Source organism: Phalacrocorax aristotelis, chromosome 16, assembly GCF_949628215.1.
Source record: "Phalacrocorax aristotelis chromosome 16, bGulAri2.1, whole genome shotgun sequence".
Classification (NCBI taxonomy): Eukaryota; Metazoa; Chordata; class Aves; order Suliformes; family Phalacrocoracidae; genus Phalacrocorax; species Phalacrocorax aristotelis.
This window is the reverse complement of record NC_134291.1, coordinates 12,752,592-12,776,038: the sequence shown is the minus strand read 5'-3', so window position 1 is coordinate 12,776,038 and position 23,447 is coordinate 12,752,592. Positions and strand designations below refer to the sequence as shown.

Here is a 23,447-nt window from a genome sequence, read left to right as displayed (position 1 = left end):
TTCTCACCCGGGGTAGGCGCGGTGGGCGCCCCCCCTGCAGCCGGTGCTGCGCCGTGGTGGCCGCCGCCATGTGCCGTGGGGCTGGCGGCAGGCGGGCGCTCCGCGGGCTCCTTCGCTTCCCGCCGGGGCGGCGCGGTGCGATGGCCGAGCAGGCAGGTGCTTCGGGGGCCGCCGGGGAGAGCCGCGGGCCGAGCTGTGGAGGGCTGGAAACCCTCCCCCCCACACCGCGTGCTCTGCGAGCTCGGGCTGCGGCGGCGTGCGCGGTGAAATGGGGCCAAGGGTGAGGATCAGCACAGCCCTTGTGTAAGCGTGACGAGCAGGTTCCCCGAGCTTTGTCTAGCGAATTCCGCTGCTCCCCCATCCCAAAAGTTGCTCCTGTGCTGTTTCAGGCACTGACTAAAATGCCCAAACTCCCGGTATGACCTATAATACCTAGTTCTCGTTTTACAACAACGATAAATGTTTCTACCTATTTGTTTTGTAATACTGTGTTAAAAAAAAAATAGAAACAAAGGGTTTTCTGCTGATTTCTTCCATGCAATTATAGTTTTGGTATGAGAAAGCAAACTCAGCCTTTAAATCCTTACTATAATTGTATTTCATAGTTTTTGCACTGAAGAAATATAAAAATAAGCACGACATCAATACAAACCTAGAAGCAACAGTTTGTTTCCTGCTACAAAAGTCTAGAGAAGTCAAACTAGTACTGCACATTTGGTATTGCTTCATGCTGTATTGTTCATTATTTTTTTCCAGGAGCATTTTGATTAAAACTTTTCCAATTCGTCTGCTGAAACCTTTTCTCTAAGGAGAAATGTGTCGTTTCTCTTTACAATGATTTCCCTAAGATGACGGAGTTTCCTGTGCCCCTTTTTCACGAGCTCTGTGGTCAGTCACTTCAAGTCAATGCACGCCGCTGCCAGAACTGGTGCGGCACACTGGGCTGGTTTGCTGTGCAGCTGGATGAAGAAGGTGTGAGTGGGACACAGTACCTAGAGGATCTTAAAAATCTGTTACTATAAATTCATAGTATAGAAAAGGAAGACAACTTTGCTTGTGTTTAAAAAAAAAAAAAATAAATCCCACCGTGATATTCTAACTGGTTCATTGTAAAGCAGCCTCTGAATAATCATACCGATTTCTTCCATGAGTAAAAAAGAAATAATCAATCTACAATTTTAGAAAATACAGCTCAGGAGTTTAAAAATAAAATGTTAAACATGTAACAATAACTGGGATATGGATTTAATTTAAGTCCTTTACTGTAGATACCAGAGGTAAAATTTGTTTATTTACTTCCATCAGCTCTTTATTTCCTTCCCTTCCTCTTTTCCATCAGTTAAGTGGAGCTGATTTAGCTGAATGCTCCAGTCCTGACTTGGAGGTTCGACACAGGATTGTAGCAGAGAAAAGCAGCTCTTCAGGCAATACAAGATGTGCGATGCTCTTTCAGTTTTGCTGACATTTGAAGAGAGATCTTAAAAACTTAAAGATTGATCGATTTAAGTTTATTGTTTAGAAATACTTTGAAGTAAAATATTAAGGGTATGTATTTGTTCCTTGAGACAAAGCAGTGAAAGATTAAGATGTCTTTCCTGAGTCACTGAGACCACGAAGGGCTGGCACATGGTGCAGAGCATGTGTTGGTGGCACCAATACAGTTTCTCCCAGGTACGAATCATTTTCCCTTTGGAATGACTTTGTGCGTGTTTGAATTCAGCCAATTAGTTTTCTCAGACAGCTTTCTAAGACTTGTTTATTTTATCTTGTTGGGTATTATTTAGTGGACAGAGATTATAACCCTTAAAACTACTCCAAATCTTTTTACTTTAAGGATTAGGAGATTTCCACCCTTTCGAGTAGAAACTGTGTACTTTCATAAAACTGCATTTCCCATAGTGCACAAGGGCTTTCTAGGCTGGGTCAGCTGATCTAGATTGTGAAACGTGCCTTATTTCCTGTCCAGCATGCATGGATATGACTTGTGTGTACGAACGCATCATCTTTCCTTCGTCAGGTGATTTAAAGGCTTTGGACCAGAATCCTGATTTAGAACAATGCCAAGAAACTGAGCTGATAAACTAGCTCCGTATCTGGAAAACCACCTTGTTTGGGGGAAGGAGATGTCATGAAGAAGTAACATGCTGCAGACTGCTCTGTTAACTTCATGGGAAAAGGTAGAGAGAATCTTGATTTTTACTTTTTGTACTAGACCTTTATCATCGAGTTTTTTCGAGCTACTGATTTGGCTGTACATTATTTAAGAGACTCACCAGATTTCTTGATTAGTTGATGGCTATGTCCTAGCAGCTAATAAGTAGCTCTCAGTAATCATAATTTCTGAAGCTTTTTTTGGGTTTTGTTTTATTCTTTTTGCTTGTTTGTTTTTAACAGAGGTTAAAAGGAAACTTTTAAAAGAAAATAGAGTTTTTCCTGACTGAAGCTGAGGACTTGGTGAGAAAACACGAAATGTCTCCTGAATCAAAAAAACTTTTCAACATAATTATTTTGGGAGTCTCGTTTATGTTTATATTCACTGCTTTCCAAACATGTGGAAATATTGCGGTAGGTGTGAATTTCAAAACATGCCACGTTTCTATCACAGTTATTCATCCTTTCTTGTCTTTCTTGTACTCTAATGTAAGCATTGCTTGACTTGGGATTTTTTAATGTGCAAGACACCCTGACATTTTGTCTCCTTTCTTTTGGTTTAGTGTTGACTAGATCAAGTTGGTTAACTGGATAATTCAGCAGTTTATTTCTTTAAGATAGCATAGCTACATATGTAAATGTGCCTGATGGCTTAGAAAGTAAAATATTAACGAATCCTATCAGATGTTTGAACTTTAAAATAGTGTCTGTTTGGACAATTGCAATATGTAACAACTGAATTACATCGGACCATCCATATTTCCATTATTCTTTATAGTCCCTTTCAAAATATTTGCCTAAGTTGTTATTATTAACCATGCCCCTAGTTTTACCTAGAGTGTTTTTCTTAATCTAACATATTTTTCTGTTCTAACAAACCAGACATTGAGGGGGAGGATGAGGATAACATCTGACAAGTAGTCAGACTTCCACAATTGCTACAACTGCCAAGTCACCTTCCATCTGAATAAGTAATTTACTGCTTTAGTATTGTGTATCTGTGTGCTGCAGCAAAATTGGGCACAACATAATCCAAATTTACTATTAAAAGCAGATTGTACTCTTACTAAAATTTTTAGAATCCTGCTACTGGCACACTTAGCCCAGATTCTCTAACTTACCGAGTTGTTGGCATTGCTTTCAATATTGGTTACATGCCTGAAAGTCAGTTGGATTTCAACATACCTCGTGAGCCTACAGATTTTAGAGCTTCTCTTTCCTTGGATGCAAGAGGAATCCTTTCTGGGTTCAGACATATAAATGTCCCTCACTGTGTTATAGAAATAACTACTTAGGATAGTTGTAAAAGTCTGACTGCAGCTTGATGCTGTACATCAGTATGTCAGTACAGCCCAGTGGTCTTAGAAGTTCTGTAATGAATTCACAGCACCTCACTGAGCTGGACGTAGTGATCATGCAGTCATGTAGTTTATTGTCATTAAAGTCATTACAAGTGACTTTCAAGCACATCTGCCTGCCAATCATACTAATTACATGGTCTCATGATCACTAAAGCTGATTCAAGCTTATAAAAAAAAAAAAGGAACAGGGAAATAACGGGAAACGGAAAAGAACGGAAACTCTTACCAGAAGCTCATAGTTAGGTCAAAGTAGGAGTATTTTGAAGCGTGTACTTTTTTCCCCACTTTTTAAATTAAGATGGTCATGCATATCTGCCTAAGAGAGGTGTTTTGTGAAACAAAAGTTTTGTGAACTATCTTAAGGTCTCTGATGAAATAATGATATAATCCTAAAGTACTAATTTTGCTTTAAACATAGATGTTCTCCTGCCAAATACCTCCTTCACCTTCACTGTGGAGGTGTTGTGACTTGTAATGAACACTTTAAATTTCTTCAAGTACTTTGTATGGTCTAATAATGATTAATTCTATGGTTTAATACTGACTTCAAACTGATGTAAGTGTTCTCAAACTACAAGATATGTTCTAACATATTACAACATATGATTTTCTCCTCACAGCAAACTGTTATCACAAATTTAAACAACACTGATTTTCATGGCAGTGGCTACACAAGGTAATTTACACAGATCTTATTACTTTGTTCCTTGCAGGGTAAAGCTAGTATAATTCCATCTGGTAGAGATGTACCTTCAAGAGATCGTAGTCTTCTGCTGACTTCACAATTTAGTCACATACTTAAAGCAGTTTAAAGCATAGGCTTCTCACATTCACTCTCCTTCTGCTCTGAATTATTTCTAGTTGAACTACGTACCTGTTTTGCATGTTTTCTTTGTAGGGAGGAAAAACACCATACGGTCATCACATTCTCAGCATTTTATCTTAGGAGATGAAGAATGTGGAAGTTTTAAGATAAATAAAACTGCTAACTAAGGCCTTGGTGGTTTGCCCTTGTACGCCTCAGTCTGTTTGTATAGGATAGGCGGTGTGGGTCAACTTCCAGGAAACACCACAACATAAATGTGAAAGGAGCAGTCAGAAAGACGAGAAGCAAAGCCACGAAAAGCTGTTCTGTTTGCTTATTGCACTGGCATAGCCAAACTGGCCAAGCACGATTGGGGACCTTTTGTACACCAAATTAAGCTGTCATATAGGAAAACCTGGTTGCCGCTTTGAAGGGTTTACTGTCTTAGTTTAAATTAAAAATACAACTGGCACAAAATATATCTATAAAATTTCGGTGGTGTTTTTGGCAGAAAACAAACACCTCACTGATAGACGAACGAGGAGCTGGAACGTTCTCCTCTAGAAGTACTGGGCACAAAATACAGTAACGATTGTTAAGGCACAGTTTGACAAACGTGTGTCATAAGTTACCAGATGTGCTTGCCTGCAGCAGTGTGGGACTCCATTCAGCAGTCCAAGAAACACTGCTCGCTCCTGTATCCCCATGCAGAGTGCAAGGGGTGAAGGTAACAGGAAAAAGGAAGGAAATGTTTGACCATGAGTTATGCAGTTACTTATGTATGGACTTAACTTGATACTTTGGAATCAACTGAACATTCTTGAATTAGTTCTACTTATACCCTGTAGTTTAAGTGTTTAATCATCTTTGGTGTTTATTTATGTAGCATGTCCATTATTTATGGAGTATTCTCTGCATCAAATCTTATATCGCCTTCAGTGGTTGCGGTAGTAGGACCTCAGCTCTCCATGGTTGTTAGTGGCATATTTTATAGGTAAGTATTAATTTTGAATTTTTGTCTGCTTCCTTTGAAGTCCTCCTTTAATTTTTCCACCCTTAAGGCTACCATACTGTACATGTGATTGCACTGGCTGAGGCCCATGACTGGCTGTATCAGTAGATGTGTAACTGCAGAGTAATTTAGTCTACTGGAAACAGAGTGTATTTTTTCCACAGCACTTCCAGACTTTGCTGACTGTGGAGTTCAGGTTGTGGTCTCAGATTAATGACTGTATAAAAAAAAATTCTACATGCTTAGTGAAGTAAAAAGATTACCTTTTTTTGCATATGACCTGAACTATTTTCCAGTGTCACTTAAGAGAGAGTAGCTGATTCAGAAGAACCTGAGATATCTGATTGTTAAAGAGCATCAGCCGCTTTAAGTCTATATTCAATAAACTGATCTGTTCTGTTCTAGCCTATACATTGCAGTTTTTATACAACCTGCTACATGGGCTTTCTACACTGCTTCCGTTTTTATTGGCATTGCAGCTGCTGGTAAGCATCGTTCTTACCCTGCTTACTATTCTTTACCACATTTGAATATACCTCTAAAATATTTTTATTTCCTGAGCAATATATTCTGTATATTTAGTACTCTGGACAGCACAGGGAAATTGCTTGACCGTAAATTCTGATGAAAACACCATTGGAAGGAACAGTGGAGTATTTTGGGCACTCTTACAGTCCAGGTAAGCTTTATTTGTTACTCTTTTTTTGGTTGTCTATACATTCTACTTTGTACACTTTTTGATGAGTGGGAGACTGCATCTAAAAACACTCCACTGGTACCTTGCAGTCAGTGAAGTAGGAGGGAAGGCTGGAAGCAACATTTCTGTTGCTATTGGGCATTATAGAACAACGAAGGAAAGTTACATACTGCAAGCCTCTGCTCTTGACATGCTAAAAAGATCCATTTCTGCTAGGGGAGTATTTGACATATGTAACAGAAATCTTCTTGATTGTGGAAGGCTGTGATAATTTGTGTCAGGATCCTGGGTGCACTAATGAGCCCTAATGGACCTGAACAACCTCACCTGGGACCTCCACCACACCCTTCCCATCTGCCCATGGGCCCAGGAGCCCCATTTAAGTTCAGCCCTGGGGCTTTGGTTCTTTTGGAGCTGCTTAGGAGGAGTATTGGGCTCCAGCTTAGCCATGGCTATGCCAGTACCTGGCTGTGGATCCTGGCGGACTAGACCCCAGTCTGCAGGCTGACTTTCCATCTTGGCCATGTTCTGTCTTGCCGCTGCGGAACTGTGTGGCAATTGCCAGACCTGACTTTGGCCTGTGGGCTGACTTCTTGGCTTGATCTCAGACCTGCCTCATCCACACAAACTTGTATGACTCCTGGTTAACCCTGCTGACGCCCTTTGGTTCTGCCCTGCATGCCCTGTTTGAGTACTGCGGGGCTGGGCTCTGGCTGACGAGGCAGCTTCTCCACTGGATGCATTATCCCCACTTCCCTGAGGGAGCAGCTGGACCTTGCTGCTCACTGGGAAGTTGAAGTGAAGATACTAAAGTTAGACCTGGCAGTCAGAAGTCAGAAAAGAGATCTTGTATCATGATAGTTCTCTGATATTAAGGTTGGAGTGCTGCATTAACCAAAAAAAAAATCAACTAAAGGCTCATCATCAAGAAAGGTAGCGAGAACAAGGTACTGGAAGCTGTGCTGCTGCCGTTGAGTATTTTGTGCAGATGTGGTTTATGCCTCTCAGGAGAGTGTAATGTAATTAGGGTGTTAGGGAAAAATAACAAAAATGCGCAAGAAGGTAGAGCTGCTGCCTCGAAGGGAGCCTAAAAGCTGGAACTCTCCTTTGGAGGAAAAAGTGTTTGAGGAGGGTTATGCTGGTGGGTTACTAAAACGCAAAGGCACCAGGGGAGCTGAATGCAGAACTGTTGCTCACCAAATGCTGCTGTGCTAGGACTCGGGTTACTTGGTGAAGCTAGGCAAGAATTGGTCTGAAAGAGATAAAGTGCTTTTTTACATAATGGGTGATTAAACTTCTGGAGCTTGCTGCCACAGGGAGGTGTGGGGTTGGATGGTGTCAGAAAGATCAAAAAGGGATCAAACAAATTAATTGGCAACAGGTCTGCACATGGTTCCTGAAGAGAGGTAACCTTTCACCACCCCTAATACAGCAATTCTGGATACTGGGAGATGAGGAGGGGAATGAATCGCAGAAGGTGCTGAGGCTGGCGAGCCTGCACTAGGTGGCATTGCCAGTGCTGTTGTGGGGACGGAATACTGGGTTAGTAGAACATCAGGCTGAACCAGTGGCATACTTGTGTTCCTTAAGTTTCAGGTACCAGAATTAACGTATCAATATGTTATCAAAGTAGCAATTTCCACAAACTCAACTAATCGTGTGTTTTTACAGTGAGTAAAATGCACGACTTTATGTGAGGAAATGTGACTCTAAGGCTGTTTCGAATCACTGTTCATTCAGGATTGCTGTATTGCAGGAAACTGAAACACACCATTTCCCTTGAGCTGTTAGCAACTGATTAGCATTCCTGGGGCAACACTTCAGACGAAACAAGTGACTGTTCTAAGGAAGCATTACAAAATAACCTCCATAAATATGTCAGCTTTCTAACCTGTACCCTTCCAGAATTACAGAGAGAGGCAACTTAGATGAAGGTTCCCTCATCTTTGCTATCACCTTGTGTCTTGATTGCTGAAAATGAACAGCCAGCATTATGGGGAAGAACCCTCTGCTGTGTCTGAAGTTTTGTAGAGAGTAAGCAGTTTGTGTGGAGAGTGGCTAGTGTCTTTATTTCTTTCACAATTGCACAGTACTGTTTTTTGCATAGAATAGTATTACCATGATGCCACAACCTTAATCTTACCCCAGAAAGTGCTGTTCACCTTTGTCCTTTTTGTTCGCAGCTTGTTTTTTGGAAACCTCTACATATATTTTGCTTGGCAAGGAAAAACTCGCATATCAGGTGGGTATTGCTTTTTTATATGGGAGGCCATCCTTTAAAATATGGTGGCATGGATAAACAGATGAATTAATGAACTGGAAAGTGGCAAGAAACTTATACAATAGCAGATTTTTCTTTTCCAATTTATTGTTAGATAGACGCTATTTTTGGAGTATGTTTTTGATACGGTGTTCCATGGTACTGACAGCCCTTTATTATATATGCTGTTTTCCTGCATGCAGTGCACTTTGAGTACCTTCTTTTAGGATATTGTCTATGAAATTCTTCAGAATGCTAGTTCAGAATAAGGTTTTCCCCAATAGCTACTCTGGGATTTTTCCCTGTGCAGACACACTTATGCCAAAATACATGTATTTTGGGGAAAGATATTCTGGAATGGCTATATGTTTAGTATTCACGCTGTCCTGTTCCAAAGTAAGTTCCTGGTGTTGACCATCCTTCTAAATCAGATTGATTAACCTATGAATTAACAGAAAACCATCCCAGCTCTCTTCGTGGCTGCACTAATCATTGTGCAAGACAGAGGCTGAGATGTGCAGCTGGACTGAGAGCGGGTGGCAGCTGCGGCTGCTTCAACTGGCAGCGTTGCTGGAAGTGCGTGTAAAGGACTCGGTCTTCCTTTCTTGGTGTAGATTATAAAGACTAACTTCCTAATGGGATTGTAATTAATGCTGTAGGTTTTTTCCATTTGACATCATGCTAGACTGATAAAGAACAGGAGAGACAACAGTAAACTTAATATTCTTAAGAAGCTGGATAGTGGCTGAGACTCATTGGTTTTAAAGCAGAGATTTCTTACGTGAGGGAAGATGGGGGTTATCAGCTAAGGAAACAGCAGTGTTGAAAATAGAGGAAAATGTAAGATTTTGATTATAAAACCTGAGTATTGCTGGAAAAACAACATTTTGTAAATAAATAGGGTTGATTGTCCTGTTCTATAATGACTCTGAGAGGTTTTTTCACTGTAGTGTTAAATATCTACTAGAATGGTCAATTCTTCTAAAATGTAAAAGATGAGGATATTTCTGCCATAGACAATCAGGAATAAGATGGTGGTTTTAAATTATAATTATCAGGTTTCAGAAATACTGCCCTGAATAGTCCACTTTGCGTCTGTTAGATCTGCCTTCTCAGGTTCCCCACAGGCGTGGGCTTGGTAGCGCAGCCCAGGTTAATTTTTAAAGGTCAGCCCCCACATTCCCTCATCTTTAACACAAGGGCTTAGATATTGAAAGTATTGGAGACACTTTGGATCTGGTGGGCCTGAAATTCTGAGCATCCTAAATTTTGTTGCTCGATTCTCTGGTTAGAAAGAGCAATTAACTAGGAGGGAGTTCTGCTGTTATATTTCACCCCGTCTTTAAATGCCTTGAGACCCCTCTTAAAAATATTGGTGTCAGAAGATGTGACAGTGTTGAAAATGAATTCCTCCTTCCTTTTACTACCTAAGTGAAAATGTTACAGGCATTTCAAGGTGAATTACGTATTCTCTTTTTGATCTGTAATTATACGTGTTATTTTTAGTCAATGTAGAAAATTTTATGTTTACCTTTAAGCTAAAGGGGAAGTAAATACGTACGTAGGTAAGACTTTCAGAATCATACATTAGTTCTGTCACAACTATTAGCTGATTCTTGGCTTTTCTCCTTAACATTTGTAAATGGGAATGACTTCTGTATTACAGACTTTCCTGTGCCAAACAAATTGGTTAGTGCAGCAGAGCTTGTGCATAGGGCAGCAATCACCTTCCTCCAGCTGTACACTGTGCTGGGTTTGGCTCTTAAGGCCTTGTTAGTTCGTGAGCCTAGTTTATGATATTACCATGCTAATATTTCTGATGCTGGTAAAGAGGTTTCTTTTTTAGAAATCTGAAGGGTTTGGGGTACTTTTCTGTGTCAGCTCATAATTATATAAGTCTTGAAAGATGTATTTTCTTCTGCTAATAACTTATGCACTTCGTTTGTTAATTGGCTTCTCCTTGGTCATAGCCTTTGCATGGCAGAAAATGTGAGTGACACTCTTTAATATGCTGGTATTTGATTAGCATCATAAAACAGGAATTTGCCAGCAGCTGGGTACCTTTTGCTCCATGCGGAAGGTAAGTTAGAAAATTAGTATGCATTTTAAACACTGTTATGTAGTATGTCTGTATTAGTTCTCTGAAGGTAGTTGAATTAGTTTGAAATGCTTTTGCACATCTAGTTACGACTTTTCTTTGTTTTTCCACAGAGAGCGATCGCAGAACTGTCTTCATTGCTCTGACTGTTATCAGTCTTGTGGGCACAGTTCTGTTCTTTCTGATTAGGAAACAAGAGGACACAAAAGCTCCAGGGGAGGAAGATTCTGCTAATGAAATCCTGGCGGACAGCTCGTAAGTACTTATGGCAGTAATGTATAGTCACATACATGCATTTGTGCCCCTCCTCAGTAGAACATCATGCATTTGCTTCCCCCTCTGCACTGGAAATGTGAATGTTACGAACAACCTCTGGAATTTACAGTTTTAATAGAGAAGTGACTGTTCTTTAACAAGTGGGAATTAATGTCCTTTATAGGACATATTTTCAAGGGTGGAGTGCAGTACTGCACATAAAGTTTTTCTATTAATAAGTAAGTGCCTTTGGAAAGATACCTTTTACCTCTTTTCTCAACTGATTGTTACTAAACACATATCTACTTTCATAGTCCGTCTTGCCCTCATCAGCCCTGTTGAAAGGCTGGAATAACCAGAAATTGCTCCCTTTTTATAGGCTATCTTTTACATACTGGAACATGTTTTTCATATCTTCTCTAAATTATATATAGGCCACCCTGATAAATACATTAGAAATGCATAGGTACACAGATAGATGGATTCAGGACAGTTTTGCCTGAGGCATCGGTTTAAATATTTTGCTTTAAATAAAGAACAATGAAAATGTTGGAAAACCATCAGTAAGTATGCCAGTGAAAAAATGTTCAAAGCTAAAAATGCTCAGAAAAAAGATTCTTTTCAGCAAGTTAATTTCACCAGCGCAGAAAACAAATTTTGTGGTTAGTAGTTCAGATTCTCAGCAACTTTTAATAATGTATTAAGATATTCTAGGACATAGTGCTGGGCTAGAAAATGTACAGAAAATTTGAAAAAATTAAGCTGCCTCCCAGCATAGCAATACAGTGTGGTTATTCTTTTTCCATTTTGACTAAGTCATTTATTTACCCAGGTCTGCACAAAACAAAATGATGAGAGCAGTGACTGCCTTCAGTAAGTACTGTTTCACCTAAGAGCTGCTTCAGAAAACACTGCCGTATCGTTTCAGCCTTCCATGATTCTGCTGATAACGTGATTGTGTACAAATCACTTAGACCAAAAATTTGTGAACAAATAAGTTTTTAAGAATGCATTTTAGTTATTCCACTTCAAATATAGACCTTTAAGGATGGCCTGCTTAGAAAAATGTCTGCCAGATGGCAAGGGTGATCAGACCAGAGATGACAGTTCACACAGGGGGACAGGACAGGGCTGGTGAGGTTTGACCCTGAGAGGAATTCAGCTGTCTCTGTAAGCGCTTGGGATTTTGAGCCTAGCCAAAATGGGGCTTGCAGCTGGAAAGGCTTGGGAAGCACTGAACTAATGTGTGGGCAAATTACTGCTGATGTGTGATTGGTGTGAGCTGGCTGTCTGCACTGCAGAAGTGCTTCTTTCCGGTGACCATACCATACAAATAAAGCTTGACTGCAAGCAAAGCAGACTTCACTTCAGCTACATACTGGTGTAGTCCAGGAGAAATTTGGAGGGGTACTTCCTTGATGCAGTTTTCAGATCCAAGCTGCTCTACAACAGCTTCCTGAAGTAGATGAGCTCAAAAAGAACAGGTCATCACTTGGGAAAGCTAGTGCATGGAAGTCCAAAAAAAAATAATCACCAGCATAACAAGGTAAAGAGATATAGTACATGTGGTTTTATTTTGTCACCAAGTGACATCTGCAGTTTCCATTGGACCATGATGTGGTCTGCCTGTGACTGTTGGGTTTGTTTGGAGAACATGGGGATCGTCAGTGAGAATTTAATTCTCCTTTTAGGAGACAATCGCCATGAACTGAGAGCACAAAAATCCAATGAGCAGGAAATTGTCTGCTAGTTGAAAACTCTGTATCCCGTCTTTAATATTTCCCCCCCTTGCATTTCTAACACAAAAGGATTTCAGATAACGGCATTTCTTGCAAAGGGCACGTCAGGGTTGGTTTGGTTAGCACTCTGTTTACAGTAATAAAATCACAGTTTTCGTAATTTTAACCTCTTTTTGCAAAAAGCAAAAGAAAGTGTAGATTGTCTTAATAGTATTATCAGTTATATTAATTTCCATTATTATGTCTTTACAGAGAAATCTATAAAGCTGAGCTTCACCAAAGAGATTCTACTTCTCAGTGTTACAACAGCCTACACAGGTATGAAGCAAGCAGAGTGTATAATCCTGTAGCAGTGTCGGGGCATTGTTTGGAATTTTAATCCCAGAGCAGGACTACAATTCCCTATCTCCACAAACATTACTTGAATATTTCAATTAGCTTTGAACGAGTAACTCACAACGTTTCTGTGTTCTGGAAAGTGTTTCTGTACAGGAGGAGGGGTGTGCCTAAATCTGCAAATACTGAGAGATGTAGCAGTGCTGGGTTCTGTAGAGTTCTGGGTCACCCAAACTGAGGTTTAGGCAAAATTTACAGAGCTGGTTTTGTCACTTGGCATTGCGCTATCAGTAGGTTGTAGATTGTTTAATGCAATTGCATTACATTTGAATTAAAATTATTTTTGTAGAATACACCTTCAGTGTCCCCTCCATTGAGGCGTGCGAGATTGCTAACAGTCTTTGTTTTAGGCTTGGTTCTGTTGGGAAAAAGTCCTGCCACTTCCAGTTACTTTTGTCACTAGTATTTGCTTTGGCTCCTTTTTAGCAACTTCAGTTAAACCTGGTCTGCCATTGTTAGACCAAAGTATGAGCTGTAAAATACAAATACATTTATTTCTGCCACGTACTAAAGTGATTCTTCCACAAAAATAATATAAAATGTTCAAAATGTTACTGGGATCCTTTAACACATTTTTGGGGGGTTTCTTCCTCCTTATTTGCCTTCAGATGTAGTTCTGTTGATGATCAGATTAAGTTTTAAGAATAGATGAATTTTCAGAACCTCGGCTCTGAGTCGCCATAATGACGAATTGTTGTTAGCTCTCATAGGTGCAAAGACAGATGTAGATGTGAACAAGTGGTAAGCGGTGCCGTAACATCTGCAGGTTTCAGTCAGCTTCTGGGGGAGAAACAGCAGCAGTAGCTATGAAGTCAGCTTGCACCAGCCACTAACCTGAGTTACGGGTTACTTCACAGCATCTCCAGTGTTATGTTAACCCAAATTAACTCACCTGAATTCCTCTTAGATGCTTAGTGCAATGGGAATGTGAAGCAAGATAACAGAAGGGAGTCAGTCAGGTTTTGCCTGATCGATCTGCAATTTGGTCTTAAAGGTGGCAGAGAAAAAAAAATCAGTCCAGTTTGGAAAAAACAGCTGCTGCCATCTGGTGGCTCTTGGCCAATATTGCCACTTTATGTGGGAAAATACAAAATCCTGAGGCCAACAAAAGCTTTTATTGGCGAAACTAACGGTCGGATTGTTAAGGCTCCTCAAAGCTCATCCCTTTCTGAGGGGTACGTGCAGCTCATGTGCCACATGAGGTAGCCTGCTACTGGTAGACCAGGATATGGCGTACGATATTTTTGTAATAGCAAAAGACAAAGGAGGTGAATTAAAGTTTTGGTTTTGAACTGTTTTTCTTTAAGCATAACACTTTGCATTGGTTTAGATATACTTTTTATTAAGAAACTTATATTCTTACACTGGTTGCTTATAGTCATGGTAGATGGACTCAGCTATGTTACCTTTCCTCACAGTACTGGCAATAGAAAGGAAGAAGCATTTTAAACAAATAGCACTTGTTCTTTCTCAGCTTTAGTTCATGATGTGAGTCTAGAAAAGTAGCAGTCCATTTTAGTGATCTCGGCTCCTTTTTGGTGGCTGGGGATGCAGGGACTTTCTCAGGAATGCCGCAACTCGGGGGCAGCAATCTTACACTGAAATTGTGCTTTATTTCTTTAGTTACTTTACGTGTTATTTCACAGGGCACTTTTCATTTGGATAAAGTCACAAAGTTCTTGAAAAGTAGAAGTATAAACCATATATAGGGGTTGTGTCAGCAGAAGCAGAACTGAACCTAAGTGCACGTAACACCAATTAGTGGTGCTTTTTTCTAATATAGTTTTTGTAAACTGGTGTAGGAGAATATCGTAATTACATAGTTTAAAATTCCCTGTATGCTTCTGTTATGCGTACCTCATTTAAATGTATGTGAGATACTTCAGGAGAAACAGCCTTTAGACATAAAGAATTTTTTCATAACTTTTGTAACAGTTCATCTATCAGTTTTGTTTGGTTTCCTTCAAAGGTTTGGAATTAACATTCTTTTCTGGAGTATACGGAACATGTATTGGTGCTGTGAATAGGTTTGGCAGTGAAGAGAAAAGCCTTATTGGTCTCTCTGGTATTTTTATTGGTGTTGGAGAAATTCTGGGTGAGTAAATTTATGACCTTACTGACAAAAAAGAATTAAGATGTAGTTACTTAAAATGTGGTTTTTTGTATTTAACTGAATAGTGTCTTTTAGCTTCCAGCAATGATTATATAAACAAAAAATGAAATATTAGAAATCAAGTTCAGTGTGGTTCCTTATTGCACTGTGAATTATACATTGTACCATGTAAAGTGAATACGGACTAGGGTGTGAAACACTGACTGTGAATCCTAAAATTTTGTGTTCTTTTTGCGTAAGTGCAAAGAAATACATAAGACTTAGAATGAGAGAAACACTAGGCTACAGTGTTATTAGGGAATTTTCAACATTTTGATATTCTGCTTTTAAATAGTATTCTGTTTACATTTTTATTATTTCTTAAGTGATGTTGTAACTAAGATTTATGGAAAACGTTTTGCACTAAAGATTTCTTAAAAAAAAAACCTAGTTTGTGTTAAATGAGGACTGATAGTTGAATAAAATTGAATACAGGTGAAGTTCATCAAGTAAATTTTGTTTGCTTAAACTTGAGTACTGCAGTGTTTTTAAACAAACAAACAAACCCCAACAAATAACCCAAACTGAAAAAGCCCCACGCTTTGTTCACTAGCAGCTTGGACCCATAGAGATGCACGCTTTTGCAATTAGAAGAGCTGAGCACAAGGCCATCCATTTTCACTTAGTACTCTTGCAGTACTGGAGGAAACAGTGGCTGCTGGGAAAATACTTGCAAACAGGTTGAGTGTCTTCATCGGCAGCCATCTGGTAAACCTGCCCGCATTTCCCAGATACCTCTAGCGACCCAAAACTTATGTCACCTAGCAAACGGGGCTGGCAGATTGGGCAAACTCCCTGGGACTGGTTTCATGTCTGTCAGTCTTTCAGTTACCCGATTCAGGGAAAATCATAATTAAGTTTTCAGCTTTTTTTATTTCTGTATTTTAAGTTTGGTTCTGTTCTTTACATCTTCAGTTTCCATTTAATTATCCAATCTTTTTGACTCATACAGGTGGAGGAATCTTCGGTTTACTGAGCAAGAATAATCGCTTTGGCAGGAACCCCATTGTGATGCTAGGCATCGTTATTCATTTCATAGCCTTTTATTTAATTTTTTTCAACATGCCAAATGATGCCCCTATTGCTCCTATGGAAGGAACAGATGATGTTGCTTATATGATTCCAAGGTACGTAAACTTTTTACTTTGGTATGACCCCAGATGTATAGGAACAGCTTGTTCCTCTAACAGAAAACTCCTTGAAGCTGTTTCTCTGTGTAGCGACTAACTCTATAGAAAAGGCTTTCAGGAATTCTGTTTTTACTAAAAGTAGATATTCTACCAGTGTGCGCCTGGTTTGGGAATTTAAATGGTGTAAGAATAAAAAGCACGAGGGTGTTTGGTAGCAATTCTGTCACGTGAGAGGTCACATTCCTGACAACTGGTACGATAGTGAGACCAGCAACTATTGTACTAGGAGTCAGGAATGGAGTTTATTTTGAAACCGTGTTGGGCTCAGTTCAGCTCCAGCAGGGAGCACCAGCCTTGCACTGCTGCGCTGGTTTCCAAAGCCTTTGAATCGTCATTGCCAAAGTCCGCTTGATCTAACTGCAGCCATGGTATGCCTGGCTCTCATACCACTCAGTGGTAGGGGAACAATATAGGGAGCTTTCTTATCTCGACATTGCAACTTTCTTTTGGGGTGTATTTTTGCCAATTTGTGTGAAAATACAGCGTTGTCAGTTTGTGCAGACATAGCTCATAACTTGCAATTACAAGCATTTGTGCCTGTGCTGGTGACTATTCTTTAACTGGAGTATTTTTTGCAAAATGAATTGGTATTTCTCTAATACTCAGCAGTTTTTATAAACTCACCATGTGTGTCTGAGCTTTTAATCACCGCCTTGTGGGTTTTGTGGCTCCAAGCACCAAAATGAGCTGTTCTGGCAGTTCTAACGCAGTGCAGAATTGGCTGCAGGTAACAGTAACAGAAGTCTTAGCAGTCAAGAAATTAAAACGCAGTTAAACTATTCTTTTTTGCCGAGCCAAGCATTGCCAGTTCTTTTCCAGTGAAATTTAGTTTGATAACTTTCTTCCATTCTCACTTTCCAAATAAGTCTGTCAAAAATAGTTTATAGATGTATAAGCTGTTGGAACGAAGGGTTTTTAAATTTGATTCACTTTCTCCTTCAGCAAAGAGGTGGCCATATTCTGCAGCTTTCTGTTGGGCCTGGGGGACAGCTGCTTCAACACCCAGCTCCTCAGTATTTTGGGATTCCTCTATTCGGAAGACAGTGCTCCTGCCTTTGCCATCTTTAAGTTTGTTCAGGTATTATGTGGCACAGACTTTTGCAAGTATGACTGTTGGAATGCTACTGAAATACTGGGCTGGGGTTTTTTAAAGAGCTGAGAAAAATTACTGTGTTTCTGCGAAGGATTTCGGCCTGTTTTTTTATTTCACAGGAGCAAAAAAACTTTTTACGTAGGGGTAGCTTGATTGTCCTTGAACGCTATTACTTCCAAGTTTTGAGGGAAGTTAGAAGTGTTGGGAATTGTAGTTTAAAGACAAAAGACTAGTACAGTTAACCAGACTTGGATTTTAATTAAATAATCGTTTACTGAATTTACTCAAAAAAGTCTTAGCAGGGTGTGAGTTGAAAGGAAACAAGTTGTGTAATAGTTGAAGAGTTTGTGGATGTTGTACCATATCACTGGAAGTTACCAGGTGGGTATGCAGACAAATAGTTAAGTAATGCTTATCTGTCCTTAAGTTGTCAGAATGCCAAGATAAATTAATCTACGCTAGGTGGAGACTCGATGAAAAATCTTCAGACAATAAAAATACAACTGCTGTATTTTGGATAGACCATGTCACTCACAGGCATTAATTTTGTTTGGTACTGAATGTCCCAGGTCAAGATCTGTGTTGATCAGTGGTCTGGGTAGAAAAACAGTGGCACAGAGTGTTGAAACTGCATGGTCCCACCAATAGCAAGCCAGTGCTGGGGGTGGAGGTCAGGGTGTGTCTGGTTTAACTGATGACAAGGCTCTTGCTTTAAAAGACTTTTATATTTGTGCACTGCTCCATTTTTATGTAATTCTCAGTGATATGTAAGAATGAGATAGACATGGACTATAAAGATTCTTTACACGAGCTCTAATGAAAATTTTACCTTTAAAATGGATAGATTGCAAGTAAGCAACACTGCTTGTCAAAGCCTCTAGCTATTTTCATGTAGAAGAGTTTGTGATGCTGTAAAACTGGAAATAGTTTGACATGTTTGTAAATTCTAGATGAACTGTTTTCAAATACCAGAGAACTGCACTTGTGGTGCTACAAACACTTCGGAGTGTTGTGTTCACTTTCTGCAGTGAGCACTATTTGAATAACAAGCAAAAATTACATCTGTTGTATTCCGTATTAAGACATATGTTGAGGTATAATGAAGCTTTCAGATCATATATCTTCTACAGAAGCATATTACTGAGAGTTGTGTATTAAACTGTGTGTATGTCAGTTTGATAATCCTTGTATAGTAATAATAGCCTGGATATCTCCACTGATAATCTTTATACCTTGTGGTTTTCTCTCAGTCCATCTGTGCTGCAGTTGCATACTTCTACAGCAACTACCTCCTCCTGCAGTGGCAACTCCTGATCATGGTGGTTGTGGGCTTCTTTGGAACAATTACCTTCTTCTCAGTGGAATGGGAAGCAGCAGCAGCTCTTGTTGCCCGTGGCTCGGACTACAGCAGCATTTGATGTAGATACCGTGCCTAGCCCAACGTAAGGAAAAGCACGTTGGTTGTGAAGTGATGCAAGAAGGTGAAAAGATCAAGTTGCTGCAGAGGTTAAGATGGAGGAAGCTATACTAAGTCACCATCAGTCTAACTGAACGTGAAACGTGGGAGGACTAAAGTGCCAAATATGAAAGGCTTTTTTCTTGCTTTAATCAGCTGAGCATGGTATGCATGTTCTTAAAAATCCGGTATTAGAAATGGAAGGAAATGTAGAGATCTATGTATTGAACAATTCTGTTCTGAGACGTACGTTTCAGAATGTAATTGCCTGCCTTCACTCCGCCATGCACTATGGAATTACAGTTTCATGTTTTCCCCGTAATTATTTTTCCTATATTCTAGTTCTGCAGACGCTTGAATTCTTGTAGTGAATGAACAATATTTTTATAAGGTACATTATATCACGGAGTGTGTCTGCACAACTGAGAAATCAATTTGTCATTGACTTTTTCAAGAATTAGGTATGTAAAAGTATTTCTGTGGGAAATACTGCTTCTTGTTCTGTATCACCCAGTTCCTTGTTTCCCAACTGTTTGTTAACATATTTCATGTGCTTAAATTTTAGCAGATGCAGGGGGATTTTTTAGTTTTGGGGTTTTTTTTTGTTTAAGAAAGCGGATCAGGTTGTGTTGGGACACAAAAGATTTTACAAGAATATGAAGAAGCTGCCCTTAGCCATCTTAAGGATGTGATCCCAAGATCTGTGAAATATTGATAATTGAAAACAGTCTCTTGGTTCAGCATCTCAAAATTGAACTGTGTTGGCATAACTGCTGAAACTTTCTCAGGGTAATGCTGTATGAAGGACCACGAGACACGGCTTCCTTCCCAGATTCCCCAACACTCTCTTGAGTTCAATTACATTTTCGTCATAATCCGTGATGGGAGCGTTGTCTTAAGAATCACATTTCTAAAGTACAAATAGACTCAGAATGTGAACTGTAAGAACAATCTTGCAGTGTTTATTCTACTGCATACTCTAAAAATACCTGAAATGCTTAGCGTAAGCTATTTCATTCAGTGTATTTTGGGAAGACTACTGTAATCCTATTCTGCCAAACGCAAAACCAAGGGTACTAGCATAGTAACTGAGTTTTAATCCAAAACTGTTACAGGTGATATAATACAGGCAGTGCATGCAACTCACCTGGACTTTTATCCATCTACGTGACTCTGCAGCACTTGCAGTTATGTTTCTGTCTAGCAGGCAAGCAAGATGCAACCGAGAGTAGGTATGGAACACTGAGACAGTGTTTTTAGACACTCCATGTAGCTATTTTGAGAAAAGTACCATTTGTCAACCTTTTTTTATGCACAGTCAGAATGTTAATGTCTTCTCTTTAAAGGCAAGTTAAAAAAAGTCGACTCGGTGTGTGTCAGTAGATCCTGCGTGTCGTAACTATGTAGGTGTACCAAGGTTAAACTCGGTGAGGGAGTGTGGTATTGGCCGTGACATTTGCTGTCACTCACACTCACAGGGCACGTAACACCACTCCCATGGAGCACAGCGCTCTTCATGCACAGTGAAACAGCAGAGGGGGTTATTTTACAGGCATGTAGAAAAGGATTTTTAAATTCACTGCAGGTTTTTGCTGTGAGATCAGTAGGTGTTAATGGGAGGATGAGAGGGCACCTGAACACTTGGCAAGCAAAGAGGTCTGTGAGGACAGCCGGGAAAGCAAGCCTTGTGTGTTCCCAGGGGATTTAATGAATGATGTGAAAGAAAATGAGACAGAACACACATTTGAGCGAGGGGCTGCCAAAGCCAGTCCAATCTGTCAGACAAACTGAAGAAGCATTCAGTATTCAATCAATATATATGATTAGTGTGGCCAGCAACACTCTAATGCCTCTCTCCTATCCATTCCTATTATCCGGTAATTTGAAGCATACTGTTTTTATATACTGAGCACTGTGAAAGGTAGAGATGATAGGATGCTGCCAGTGATTAGAATTCTTCTGTTGCTACACATTTGTGTTTTCTCCCAAGTACCCAAAAGGATAAAGAGCTGCTTTTAAGATAAGGAGTTGCTGACTTTTGTCTTGAGCTCTTCCTGGGGCCTGTTCCCTCCTGTGTATCAACAGAGAAGAGAGACTTGGAAGTTCACAAGCAACAATTTTGTCTTACAGTACATGGGGGTAAAAATGGTTCTTGGGCTTTGTAGCGATGACTAACTTATAAATGCTTTTAAAACAATGCCATTTAATTGTAGCTAGGTTATGGCTCTCTTGAGGTTGCTTTTAAAATTGATTCCTTTTAATGATGAACTGTGGTGTTCATCTGCCATGTAAGAATTATATAAACTATTTTATTAGAAATTAAAAATGCTAAGTTTATGTAGTTTCAAAAAGCATTTTGAAGCATTTCAGGGATATTAATGACCTAGGACTTGTGGATTTTCAGCACCTCTGATGCTTTACTCTTTTTTCTCTGTTCTATTTGGTCTGACTCAATATCAGATAATGTTGGAAGGCTGTTCAGAACTATTTATTGGGTCATAAAAGTGAAGTATTATTGCTCTGTGACAAGTTTTACAAGAAATCATGAAATTCTCAAAACTGCATCAAGGATAGCCAATTTTTTTTTTACTATTAACTATGTAAGTATCATTTTTGACATTTTATCTGAAGAGACAGTTCTCAGTTATTCAAGCTGATGATAACACATGATTGCTTTTCACTTATTCCAATCTCTCTGATTTGTCAGGAGGCGAAAAATCCACCCAACTATACACAATAGTTGGTTCGGTCAAAATTTTTGCTATAGTAGTATGAAGAATAGTAATGCTGACATCCGTGTATGTTCCCATCTCCTAATCTTTTTATCAGGATTTACCAGCCTTCAGACTGCACCCTGTTCATTTCACCTCCTTGGCCTTTGAACAATTTCATGTTAATCTGAATCAGGGGCGTAATGTTAAATTAAGTGGGATTTGAAAAAAAGACTTTTGCTGTATCTGTGGTATTGTGGGTTTGTTTTATATTAGGGATTTCATCTTAAGTGAAATCACACATTAAGTTGCTTGGGCTTATTGAAAAGTCGTCTTTCATTTGTTTGGGGCTTTCCCCCCCCCCTTATCCTTTTAGGTTGTTACTAAGGTGTAATATCTTGACATATCACGTCCTCAAGTTTCTCAAAGCTAAAGCGGAAATGAAAACTGATACTCTTGACATGTGAGTGCCAAAGAAGCTGCTACAAAATTAGTCTTTAATGCATATCATATAAGCATATCTATATTTTTGTCTTGCCAGTTAGTTTTCATTTTGAGATATGAAAGTATGGAAAGAGAACTTCTACAGCTGTAGACCTTGTCCATAATTAAGTGATGTGCTTTTACTTTTGTTGTGTTAGTTCCATTAGGTACAATCTATGTTAGCAAGTTGAGATAAGAGAATAATCTATAAAATGTTCTTTATAAATAATTATAATCTACAAATTTCTGCAGATAAAGCTAAACTCACACAGGGTATTAAAGTGGAAAAAAAAACCAAACAACAAAACCCACCAAACCACACAACCCCCTGACGAAACCCATAACCTTTACCGAGGTCCATATCTTAGCAGAAACCCTCCTGTGGTAGGGTTATTAAAAACAAGAAGTCGTCTGGTATAATTCTTTGAATTTTTGTGACCATTTAAAACTAACTGGAAAGAGGACTTCCTGGTGGAGCCTGCTAGTATAACTTTATGGAAAAATAAGTGTAGAAAACCATAAATTCAGGACGGTGTGTCAGTTAACAGACTGGGAAAGCTCCATTTGACTTCCTTTGAACTCCTTTGGACTTCCTTTTCAAAGACTTATCTACACCACACTTTTCCTTGGAAGTCTTGTAGCCCCACTTCTGCAAATTGAATGGCAGCAGTAGTTAATACCATGTTTTCTGTTCCCTGGTAGGTCTTCTAACATCCTGGCAGAAATATTAAAAATTGGAGAATTTAAAGATGAAGTTGAGAAGTTAGCTGCTTAACCAGATACGTGCCGTTCTGATATGACCACGCTGGTTCAGAAACAAGGTAGACTCTGTTGTAGTTTTCATAGATAAATTCAGAATGATGCTTTGCTGAGTTTAACTTCAGAGATTGTGCTAGTACCACAGAGAAGCACTAACGAGAGAGTAGGAAAAAAAATCCTTGAAGTGCAATAGAGCAAATCTGGAGCTGAGAACAATTCTCAGCGGGCGTGAGGAGAGGTGCTGTGCTCAGCTTGGTTTGGGCATTTAGCTGCTGCTGCTGGCAGTGACTCAATTCCTATTTGTTTCATTCTTCCTCTGTTAGTTATTTCAGCTGTTGACATGTCCTCCTTCACACTATCATTTCTTTTGTTTACATTTTGACTCTGCGGAAGTCTCGTTTAAGTGAAACTTTTTTAAACTTTAATAAAAGGTGTCTTTGGGTTGGAATTGGTGAGAATTGAGAAGAGGCTGACTTAATAGTTATCCTAATGAAAATGCTGATTTCAGGTGGGTGTACCTGACTCTCTACTATATTTCTTTTCATGGTCACAGCCATGCAAATAAAAGTGAATCACAGACCGTGTTTTTGTTAAGCTCTCAGAATCGCTCATGTCCTGCTTTCCAAAGCCCCTGGCAGGACTGTTTAAAAGGGAGACAGTCTTCAGTGATGGGTCTGGGAAGGGCTTTGTGCCACCTGTACGGGCCTGCTTCAGAAAATGAAAAGGTTTTGTTTGGTGCCGAGTAGCCCTTTTGAACCACTTAACTGTAGTCACAGGGTGGGCTAGTGAAATGTCTTGGGGAAACCAGGGCAGCTGCCGCAGATCTAGC

At 39.6% G+C, this 23,447-nt stretch overlaps 1 protein-coding gene across 3 annotated transcripts in view; it reads left to right on the top strand.

Annotated features, from left to right (window-relative positions):
* Positions 1-23,447, top strand: part of MFSD11 (major facilitator superfamily domain containing 11) — a 34,234-nt gene that overhangs the window by 305 nt on the left and 10,482 nt on the right. Inside the window, exons 1-15 of one of the 3 annotated variants that reach the window (XM_075110970.1) lie at positions 1,567-1,671; positions 2,018-2,177; positions 2,395-2,565; positions 4,133-4,188; positions 5,204-5,311; positions 5,735-5,814; positions 5,912-6,008; positions 8,210-8,268; positions 10,498-10,639; positions 11,472-11,512; positions 12,631-12,696; positions 14,744-14,869; positions 15,879-16,053; positions 17,059-17,194; positions 18,460-21,704. In XM_075110970.1, the coding sequence (XP_074967071.1) occupies positions 2,470-2,565; positions 4,133-4,188; positions 5,204-5,311; positions 5,735-5,814; positions 5,912-6,008; positions 8,210-8,268; positions 10,498-10,639; positions 11,472-11,512; positions 12,631-12,696; positions 14,744-14,869; positions 15,879-16,053; positions 17,059-17,194; positions 18,460-18,627 (1,350 nt within the window). In that variant the 5' untranslated portion in view covers positions 1,567-1,671; positions 2,018-2,177; positions 2,395-2,469 and the 3' untranslated portion in view covers positions 18,628-21,704. Of the gene's footprint in view, positions 1-1,566; positions 1,672-1,920; positions 2,178-2,394; positions 2,566-4,132; positions 4,189-5,203; positions 5,312-5,734; positions 5,815-5,911; positions 6,009-8,209; positions 8,269-10,497; positions 10,640-11,471; positions 11,513-12,630; positions 12,697-14,743; positions 14,870-15,878; positions 16,054-17,058; positions 17,195-18,459; positions 21,705-23,447 lie in introns of those variants that run through there. The other 2 variants (XM_075110969.1, XM_075110971.1) reach the window with 2 other exon arrangements.